Genomic DNA, 11,248 nt, shown 5'->3' with positions numbered 1-11,248 from the left:
CTCCACGATATTTAGTAAGATTGAAACAAAAACGTGATGGGGTAGAGGCTTAACTTAATAGTCGCCATATTTTACTAAGTGAGCCTAAGTTATGTTTGTAAACGCAATTAGACAAACTAATAACTTTGTCTGAACTGTATACAAAGATAGTCAAAAGTAATGATGCGTTGGTTCAGTGGTTAAAAGCGTTAATGTCAAACGTGGCATTCTGGGTTCGATTGCAAGTTTAAAATGTAATGACGAGAGGTAGATGCGTTTCCCTAGTCAATTATTATTTTAATCGTTCAGTAATTTTAAATATAAGTTGTTTTAGTGGCACGGGGATGTAACACCGCCAAAGGGCTACTTACCAAGTTTTAAAAGCCATTTCGGCCCGCCCCAAAAATCGAACCTTGGACGAGTACGGAGCACAGAAAGTCTGGGAATTGAGGAGTTAACACTCCCACAGTTAATTCTATTAAGTAAGTAGCACGTAAGTTACACACGCGAGTTATATTATTTTTTTAAACTACAACCTTGGTGATAGGAGTTAATGCGATGAGTAGGCTTACTTACATCTCGTATGTACTCGTTTACTTACATTACATATTATAGTATTCTGAGCTAAGAAATAAGCGCTCCTTTGACCTAGGTATACTTATTTAACAAAGATGAAAAACTTGCTACTCTGTACCTACGTTTATACATAGAATCATCATCATTATCATCATGCCCTTATCACAATGTTTTTTTGCGGTTGGTGCAGCATATCATCTTAATATATACTTCTCTATCTTAATATATTCCAGTCACGTCAGATTTCACTCAATCATTTTATCTCTAAAAATTAAGGATAGGTAACAAAAATATTTCATTTACCACAATTTTGCCTTAAGGTGAAGTTGCTTTGCATGGCTAAACACTTCAATAAAATTAATCTTTCATTAAACAAAACAATAGAAACCGTAGCTTCTATAGTTTACTGGATGTAATAGTGTCAACGTCCATAAAATAAAGTAACGTTTAGCAATCATTACAGAAGCAATTGTCGCTTTATTTCGTTCTAATAGCTTTAAGTTTAGCTATTGCTCAAATCATCAAACTTACCTACCTACCACCCTATAAGTCAAAGGATATACCTACCTTTTACAAATGGTCGTAACAATCCTTTAAATTAAAATATAGTTCAAAGCGTATCTTTATTTTGAACCTTACATTCGTAGGTCACAGGGTCACATCTCATTTAAAGTGTACTAAAAGCGCTCAATTCTTTTAACCATAGGGCAAACCGTTGCACTATCATATCGATAAACAAATGCATTCTCCAACACCTGACCTACCACAACAAACCAGCGACAAATCCCACAAAATCCAACCCTTTACTTACAACGCGGATGTTCAAACAAACAAAAAAATTATAATAACAAAAAAAAAAACGATATCTCTCGATAACATTCTCTGAGTAAAGGAAGATCACCTTCTTTCGTAGCTACAGCGGCCCTGATATAATTTTCAGAATAAATTCTCACTGTACTTGAGAGGTATATATTGGTTCGTGCGCTGGTGCACATCACAGTCACAGAACCATCGCTCAACAAGCCAGTCGTCTTCCTTAGATATTTTATAATAATATAAATATATAATAATGAAATTGGTAAGTCGGCTTTGTTTATCGGGATCGGTGCAACGGGTTGGGCGTTTAAGGGTTAGACGTACGGGTGACGTTTCAGTCAGAAGTTTTGTATTTCTACTGAGACTTATAAAATAGTGTAACAGTTTTAATAGTTCTAAAGACCCTTTAGGTCTATCCCTTTTGTTTTCCTCGTGAAACTTAACTTTTTCATGAAAACTTTGACATTGAAAGAATTCATCAATTAAATAATTGTCCCTTTGCTTTTTTGTCTGAAATTCTAACTTATGTAATCAGTCTATTTTTTATAATCCTGTAAAGCCCTTTAGTTGACCTATATTATTTGTATTTTTTTTTTAACAATTTTTCTTTAATGAGCTTTCATAACTTTCAATAACTGAAAGCTTTTATCGTCAATATCCATCTACAAAACTTCCAATTTCAATACTTCCAATTTCAAAAACTTATATTACAAATAGTAGCTGGTTTCAAAAAGTCCTTGTACCCATTGCATAGTGCTACTTACATAAAATCACGTAGAAAAAAAATTAAAGGCACTTGATATCCCCTTCATTCGCGGTTTACGAGTTCGTCTATCATTCGCAACATCAAATCGACATTTCGAAGTATAATTACGAACATACACATAAACTGAGCAGTGCAATTAGACAAAATGTCTATAATTAAAACATGCTCATCATTGATTTGAATTTCAATGAGGAATGGCCATTTGTGGTCAAGTAATGGCCATTTGGGGTCAAACTGAATCAGGGCAGGGTTGAATGTTGAACTTTTTTCATCTCACTCTGAATTTTGACAAACATCATGTGAAGTTTCACTAACCCCTTAGCACTGTAGTTACCTTATGCTATAAAAAAATATGATTAATACTAATTGTTCTTCTCTTTACAGCTCGTGGTAGCCGCTGTCCTCGGAGTCTGCTTAGCAGACCGCCTTGACAACAAATACCTCCCTCCCAGAGGAAACGCCGGCGCTGGTGGTTTCGGCCCCGGCTTTGGCGCTGCCGGTGCTCCCGGCTTCGGTAAAGCCGGAGGCGCGGGTGGCTTCGGTGCCGGTGGAGCTGGCGGCTTTGGTGGTGCCGGACGCGGCGGAGCTGGCGGAGCCGGCGGTGCCGGAGGATACGGTGGAGCCGGATCAGGCTTCGGTGGTGGTGCCGGTCCTCAATACTCTGGCAATGCATACAACGCCCCCGCTGGTGGAGCATACGGTGGTGCCCGTGGTGGAAACTCCGCTGACGCCAACGCTCAAATCCTCAAGCTGAACAACGAAGTTACTGCCGAAGGATTCGCTTATGACTTCGAGACCTCAAACGGTATCCGCGCTGATGCTCAAGGAGTTGCCACCAACGGAGTTCAGTCTCAAGGAAGCTTCGCCTACAAGGGAGACGATGGCCAGGACTACAGCATCCAGTACACCGCTGACGAGAACGGATTCCAGCCCCGTGGTGCCCACCTCCCCACTCCTCCCCCCATCCCTGAAGAGATCCTGAAGTCTCTGGAGCAGAACGCCCGTGATGAGGCCGCTGGCATCGTTGATGATGGTAAGTGATACAATTTTACTACTTACACTATTCAAGTTGATGAACATCAATATCTATATTACGTGATCAAAAGCTTCAAGTTCTAAGAAATAATCTTAATGCACACTTCATAAAATCAAGCTCTTAATCCAAAAATACATAATAGACTTCTTATCGTCTTCATTATTTATAGCTTGACCACAAAAACTGTTGACATAACAGAATAATAGATAATTTAATTTAAAAATGAGTTACTACTTTTTACGCTAATCTACTCGCAGTAAAAACGGTGTTAATTTTGATTGAATTAACCAGAAAAAAATGCGGTAACCGCAAAGTCATTCTAATAGCGTTTAATAACCTCAGTGGTACAAAACATTTGGACGCTGGTCAAAAAAAGGGTTAAAGGATTCAACAGAATTATAATCATTAGTAACAATGATGATTTTGTACATCTAATTTTATAATGGGTCTGTGGCTTATAGAAAAAAGTGACCACTAATCGCATAAGTGATCGAGGAACTTAAATCTGCGGATATTCGTTTAACCTTGTTGCTAGTATGATCATTAAATTGACATTATTAAATTGCTCTAGATAAAAACATCGACCATTATATTTATAACTTAGATGCTCTAAAACTAAAACAACTGTTGCAATGTGACATACTCGTAGAATAGTTAAAATAGCAAGTGATCTCCAACAGTAGTTTATTGATCATTAAGTTTTGACATTTATATTAGTGAGATATTCAATTTTAAGAGCAATAAAACGACACAATAAAGTTATAATATTATCGCGGCCAATAAAATAAAAGCTGAGTACAATTCTAGATCGTTTCGAACAAATATTTGCCCGTAAGAAGCAGAAATAAAAAAAAATACTCTAAAGATTATCAAAGTTACAAACTATACTAATCCAAGCCCTTACATAAGAAAGCCTCCCATTTATAAATACATTACAATTTACAAACAAAACAGAATCACTAGGCATGCACTTAATCTTGTCAAGCCCTAACATTACCTCAGTAACTTGAATCGGAGATTACTCAAGCAGCAATCTCTTCATAGAACGCCCTGCACACATACATACATACATACAACAGGAATTCGCGAACAAAATCACATACAGCTCCCCTTAATTCGCTTGAAGAAAGTGTACCTAAGTTAGATGTAGATGTGTGCGTGAGAGAACTAAGAATTGTAGGGAGTGAAGTTTTAGTTACTCTATAATCTGTTCCCGGAGTTAGTACTGATGAGTTACAAAATGACGTGGGATCGTTGCATCATGCGTCGTGATCTAGCCAAGCAAAGTAAGGCACTGCATAGGTCGGATTTTAATTGATTTCACAGCTATTCTGGGTGAACATTGCAGATCAACGGATTACGGTTGTAATAAATGGGCGAGCTTGTATGAGATTAGGGGTCTGGGTGAGAATTAATTCTGAGAATGTTGTGTTTGTATTGCAAGTAAGTATAACGCTTAGATTGATGGTATCTAGTATTTGAAACTTTCAAGGAACATTCAAAATTATTTAAAAAGGACGATTTTCATGGCCAAAATGACAAACAAAAAATAGCTCCACGTTCGTTTTTTAAAACAATCTACATTACCATTACATAAAGTAGCAACCTTGTCAGTCCTGCGGAGTCAAGATCCTACAAATTAAAGGCAGATTCACTAATTAAAACAAACTATTTGCCTTTGATTGCCCATAAATAGTATTTAAAATGTAAATTATTAGGTTAAAACGCAGTCACAAAGTGTAAATCCTTAATTGAAGTCAGATCTTCATTGGCTTGCGAAATGAGGATTCTTGGCTATCCCACATTGCATACTTTATTGAGATGGTCAGTTCAATAAATATTAATGGGAGTTTTCATTTATTCGGTTGTAAATCTTTGGTTATTACGAATTTGAGAGAAATATGGAATTACGATTCACATGTATTACCTCAGCGTGTGAATGTGGCCGTAATTGGTCTTAGGCGTGTTTTACCTATTAGAGATAAACTCGATCTTATAACGAAACATTCTATTGTTTCTAGTCTTCTAGTGATAGTTAGGGCATCTACAGAAGTAGTCTGATTCATTGCATCAGTACATAACTTCATTTGTTCATTGTCGTCATCTCCTGTCATCCTTTATCGATGTTTAACGAGCGATCGAGCAGTCGTTTGAAAGCAAATCGATCATGCTCTAGCATTGATACTTAATCTGGTCACCGAAGCATCATCATCGATCTTGTGTAAGCATTAATAAATTTACAGTGTGTAATATTTTAAGACGGAAATTGGTCGATCGTAATTGAGGGCTTTAAGATTAATGACAGATTTTGTTAGTATACCACACATTGAGTCTTAGTGAATTTTAATTATACGCGTAATATAGCAAATATTATTGATTTACTTCTCTTATTAGACTATTTGTCAAAAATATTCTTCAACAAAGCTCTGATTGTAACCTTATATTTAGCTTTCCCTCTTTCTCTTTTTAAACTTAGAAATTCATATTTTCACTCAAGCTGGATCTTTTTTATCTTGCTCAGTTTTTTTATTATTTATTAAGATTTCGGGAAATGACTTTTATTCTGGATAAGTGAAAGAATTGCCATCCTCATAGTGTACTAACCAGCCAAAAAAAACAATTGATTTCACAAATTCCTAATTCAAAACCAAAAGTCAACATAATAGTAGTAAGCCTACCTTACATGAGTAGTTATTGATAACTAAACGCGGAGATAAATCTGATAGCGCCTACAATATCATTAGCCGTTTTATCTAGATGCGATGATTGGGCCTGTCTAGATTAATGTGTTTGTGAATGCTTCGACGCTTTAAAGGTATTTGGTTCTGTGTTAGTACTTTAGATTAGTTTACGTAATTGTTTTGGTATTATTTATAGGTATGTATTCATCTTGATTATTATTTGACTTCACCTTTCATTCCCTGTGTTTTTTGAAACAAAAAGTTTCAGAAATGTAACCTTTCTCATGAGTGGAACCTGCTTAATTATCTAAAAGTACAGTAATCCTAAGTTTAACTGTTCTTTTCAAAAGCACATTATTACTTAGAAAATTTCCCAACCCAATACAAATAATCCATAAATCGTGCCACTCAACGCATTACCATCAAATCATTGTAATTCACACCTGCCTTCGCAAAATGACCAATTTCTCAACACTGCAGGACTATATTAATGTCTCACCCTACATAACGTTGTACTCAAAGGTTAGGCTACAATCTTGCTTCAATTAACCTGATTCACACTAGGTTTCTTCGTAGAATAACCGATTTCTCAACAATGTCAAAAGCCATTAGCGTCGTCCTAGCTCTTAAAGTTTTTTCGATAGCAATATTTAGAACATCGATATTAAGGCTTTAGTTTTTATCGATCTTGAAATAGTAGCACTTACAATTCTGATAGCAAAGATCCATAATTTCGATGATACTACTAAACCAGATAAAGTTAAAAATACATAAAAGCAAAAACAAATCATTTAAGACCATAAAATACCCGTAAAGCACACGACAATCCCAGAATGACCAATTTCCCAACAATATAGGACGATACTAAAGCTACTCTTACACTGGGTCACGCCGTGACCGCACCACTCACTGTTAGGCGTGGTGCACATGATCCAGACTATAGATAAACGAAAAGGTCAGTCATGTGCACTCTGTCTATTCAATGCTGAGAATGACACTCAGAATCCGTGAACTGTTGATAGAATTTATTGTTTTATATTGTCTGGTTTTGAAAGATACTTTAAGGTAGTGTACTCGTGGATGTTAAGGTAATAATGTTTCACCAATCCTCATATAGAATTTTAAAATTGTTGCCTTAACGGTTAAACAGTTACAATAATCGATTGAAAATGAAAGGTAGAGAGATAGGTGAAATAATGTGGATGTAGTTTCTCAGGGACAGGGATGTAATTGCGGGGAGCAGTCAGTACTAATTTTAAGTATTTAGTATGATGATGATTAGCATGATTAACAAACATGAAACAAAAATCCGTGTCAAGCGGTTGCATTACCAAAATTACTAAGCAAACGCATTATAATGAGTGCATTTACTAGATGGGTGGTAATCGCGAATATTAATGACTCCTGCTACAGTAATAAAGGCTTCATCTAGATAATGACGCGTTGCACCACCGATGTGCACCGAGCTTTACATTTTGTAACTTTTGCTAAGTTTAGCGAAAGTGTTGTGGGATCTTTAAGTTAGATTGCTTGAAATGAAAGTACAGTTTAGAATATTAGCATTGCTTGGGGCTTCCTCCTTCCTTCTACAAAAGGGTTTTGTTTATTCTGAGCAACACATTGAATGGATCCTTTAAATGTGAGATCACCAAAACAGCTGTCCTTAGCCTTTTCTTAGATATCTATCGATTGTAGTGACCTATGTTTTAAAAATGTTTTGCCTACAACAATAGATCAGGAATTCAATCCATGCCGTTGTGAGAAATAACACACATTTGTAGCACTTTTTCTCCCACTACCAACAAAGGAGGTCTAAAGTCACAAATTTTATATTAATATTATCATCATATCAAAACGTATAAAGAATTTCTTAGAACTTTACATGTATGTAGCATTTATGGTGCTTTGTTTAACATTCTCATAGTTACAAAATGTGGGAACATGAGATGTTAAGATATTTCGCGCTATATTAATTGCCTTAAAATTTACTAGGTGTTGGGAAACTGGATTTGATATCTAACATCGTTTAAAGCGTGAAGATTTTGTTAATGTGTTGGATTGTTATCAGGGGTTTTGTAATGATTTAATTTAGAAGCTTTATCTATTAGATGAGCAACAGTGTCTACTGGCCCTTTATCTTTATACAACATCTTGTTTGTGATTTTAACATCATCAACATCTTTTATAAGTTAAAGATTTGAAATTCTTGCGTTGGTTTTCCATCTCAATCATTAACATCAAAAACTTTTCCATGAAGTTGCAGCCGTTCATTCCATTTCCATCTACCTAAAAGACCATTCCTTCTTAAAAAGCAAGACGAATCCAGATTTACCACACAAGCCGAACTCATAGACATTCCTCCCATCGAATGTGACCATAATCGCTTACCTTTGACCTCTCTAATGCTTTTCTAATCTCAGTTTTGACATTACATTTACGCAAAGAGAATGCGTATAAAAAGGTGGTGACTACATTTTCGCAACTTGTCAAACAGACAGACAGATTAGTAGTCTAGTTACTAAGATAGTTACGTAAGGGGTCAATGATGAGCTTGTTACAAGAGAGATGGGTACTGATTATAAAGTTAATGCGATTTCTGAGATGGCCCGATAATTACATCATGGTAATGTAATTTTAATTGGGGATTTTGAATTAGCTGGTTTTGTGTGTCTAGTAGGTGATACACTGGTTTTGGATTTGGATTGAATTGACTTAGAATGGTTTTTAGTTTTCCAGACTCATTGTCACTCGTATGGATTTTCATACATCTGTGTATGTTTTACCTAAAATTTATGACTGTTTGTGATCCCTTTCATGATCTTGCCCATATTTGAAACTACCATAATAGAAGTAATGAAAACCAAATTGGACTAACTGTTCTCTAGAAATACTGCACAAAAAATACCTTTGCATGAACTAACCTAAAGCACATTCCAGATCGATCAAAGCTACTCATATTAAAAGTCTCAGGTGTTTCCATCATTAAGTAAAGTTCCATTTAACCTAGAACGAGCATGGCATGTAGTGCGGTCATCCTCGCATTCTAAATAACTCGATACAATTTAAATAATCGAGGGAACGTTAACGACAGTACTCTTTGCTAGCCTTGGAGCTTTCGATGAGTCGAGTGTGGCCATGAAATAAGCGGGTGAGTAGGTTAGCTTCATAAAGTACCTAGATGTTGTTAGGGTTCGGTATCGATTTCATCTTGTTTGATTTTTACGTCAAGACTAAAATATTGCAGTGAAAGTAAAGTATCAAGATTTACATATAAGTTAAATATATTTGTAGATGAAAATGAAAACTACCACTTCAACAGATAGCTTACAACAGAACAGTGCCGATGAATGTAAATAAAACGTATCTCATAAACGTCGAACTAACGGCACACATTTCAATAATAACGACAAATGCCTTAACCTCTCTAGGCTACTAATTTACAATGACAATGGGAAACATCAACAATTTAAATAAACGCTTCAACAACAATTATGATAACACGCGACGCTCACTTTATGGCCTCCAGAACAAACAATACAGAAATATAACGTGCGTGATCGAAATTACAAAATTATTTCGAAATTGAAAATGAACACAAATTATATGGCCCACTTGTTACAAAATTACGAAACGCCATTTTAAATACAACGTTTTAATCATCTTTTGTTTGCTTAGAGATGAAATTATTGTAATATGCCACTTAGTTGTTTGAAATTGGTAGTAAATTGTTATTTCAACCTGCAGAGAAACTCAAATGCAATAAGGAATGTATATTAGTGCCTTGATACAGAAAATGTTGAATACCATATTTTTCATGTGGTAAACAACGCGCCAAAGTTCTTTATTGCATCATAGAATTTCAGTAATTTCTACAGTAGTTTTTATATCAACTTTAATTTTCTACCGAAATCACAAGTCCTAAAAAATTATGCACTTGGTGTATTCATACAGTAGATCATAATATTTTATCAATATGTAGCAAGCAGGTTAATATAGCATTAACCTGTCTTGCCCTTTACGAATCACCAACATTGGTGCCAAACCCATTGCCAACTTTACCGTCCAACATGGCAGGTCATTTATCCTCTTTGGCGGCAATGTTGGGATGTTGGTCAATGTTGGCAGCCAATCTGTTAGTCATTAGACTAGTGACCCGATGCGTGAAATGCCCTGAGAACGACAGATTGCACATAAATTACTTCGTCTAGATGCTGATACTGACATATCGAGAGCATTCGTTACTTAGTTTGATAATGTTGTAAAATGTAAAGTATGTATATCGTCTGAGTTTATCTACAAGTTTACTACCACAATTATAGAATGTGCTTTAAAAAGACCTGTCAAAGCGTTCTGGGAAGTAGAGTCAATTCTGTTAATATAAATGTCAAAGTTAGTACCTACTATTTTCCAAATGTATAAATCGGAACCTTCTCACCACATTCTTAGCCAATAAAAGTATCTCTTTGAAACAAAACCAATAATATCCAAAAAGTTTGATGATGAATGAGTGTGACTCAACCCAAATCTGCTCCTCATTCCAGGTACCTACCGCGGTGAAGGCGCTGGAGCGGGCGCTGGCAACGGCTACGGATCTGGACCTGCTGGTGGATACTCTGGTGCTGGAGCCGGTGGCTTCGGAGGCGCTGGTGCTGGTGGAGCCGGATCCGGCTTCGGAGGTGCTGGAGCCGGCCGTGGTGGCGCTGGATCCGGATTTGGTGGTGCTGGATCCGGATTTGGAGGTGCCGGTGCTGGACGTGGTGGTGCCGGAGCTGGTGGCTTCGGAGGCGCTGCTTCTCGCCAGTACCTCGCTCCCAACGCTGGAGGCAGAGGATCTGGATCAGGAAACTTCAACTCCCAGACTGGTTACCAGTACTAAGATGGATAAGCTCGTGGTGATGTATGGAGGTCATGACTGTGCAAATGTAGAACAGGAATTAAACGAAATTGTATAAATAATGAAGTGTGATCATCAGATAGGAATGGAATTACGTTGATTTTTTATAAAAATTGATGTGATTTTTATTATTTGTCAAATTGTGTGAAAATCTTAAAAAATATGTTTTGATTTGCACAGTCGTTGAAACAATTTTCGTTACCTTTGTTATTCAACATCGTATTTATTATTATTCATTTTCGCTCTCTTTTATTATTATTATTATCGAACTACCCTCCGCCATCATTCACTGGTATGTGATGTATAAATAACGATTATTTTGCTGTGAACCGATACTTGTGATGATAATTATTAATAATATTGTTATTATTTTTGTTCATATAGCGTAATACTGTCTCTTTTTCTCTTGATTGTGATCTCAAACCTTTGTATAAAACTCTTTATTTCTGTGAAATTAAATTTCTTCCTGTTAAAAATGTTAGTTAAGTAAGTTTTTATCA

General features: G+C 36.2%; 1 protein-coding gene across 1 annotated transcript; it reads left to right on the top strand.

Annotated features, from left to right (window-relative positions):
* Positions 1-1,502: 1,502 nt before the first annotated feature.
* On the top strand, positions 1,503-10,793 carry LOC135117861 (pupal cuticle protein 36-like). The gene is made up of 3 exons (XM_064038235.1): positions 1,503-1,633; positions 2,522-3,170; positions 10,396-10,793. The coding sequence occupies exons 1-3, from the start codon at positions 1,625-1,627 to the stop codon at positions 10,728-10,730; spliced, it is 993 nt and encodes a 330-aa protein (XP_063894305.1). The 5' UTR covers positions 1,503-1,624; the 3' UTR covers positions 10,731-10,793.
* Positions 10,794-11,248: the final 455 nt, after the last annotated feature.

Source organism: Helicoverpa armigera, chromosome 15 (genome assembly GCF_030705265.1).
Source record: "Helicoverpa armigera isolate CAAS_96S chromosome 15, ASM3070526v1, whole genome shotgun sequence".
Classification (NCBI taxonomy): Eukaryota; Metazoa; Arthropoda; class Insecta; order Lepidoptera; family Noctuidae; genus Helicoverpa; species Helicoverpa armigera.
The sequence above is the reverse complement of the archived record's forward strand: the minus strand, read 5'-3'. Positions and strand labels throughout refer to the sequence as shown.

Excerpts from the sequence above, each read along its gene's own strand:
- LOC135117861 (XM_064038235.1), top strand. Across the intron at positions 3,171-10,395 it reads CGCTGGCATCGTTGATGATG|GTACCTACCGCGGTGAAGGC; the intron begins GTAAGTGATACA and ends TCCTCATTCCAG.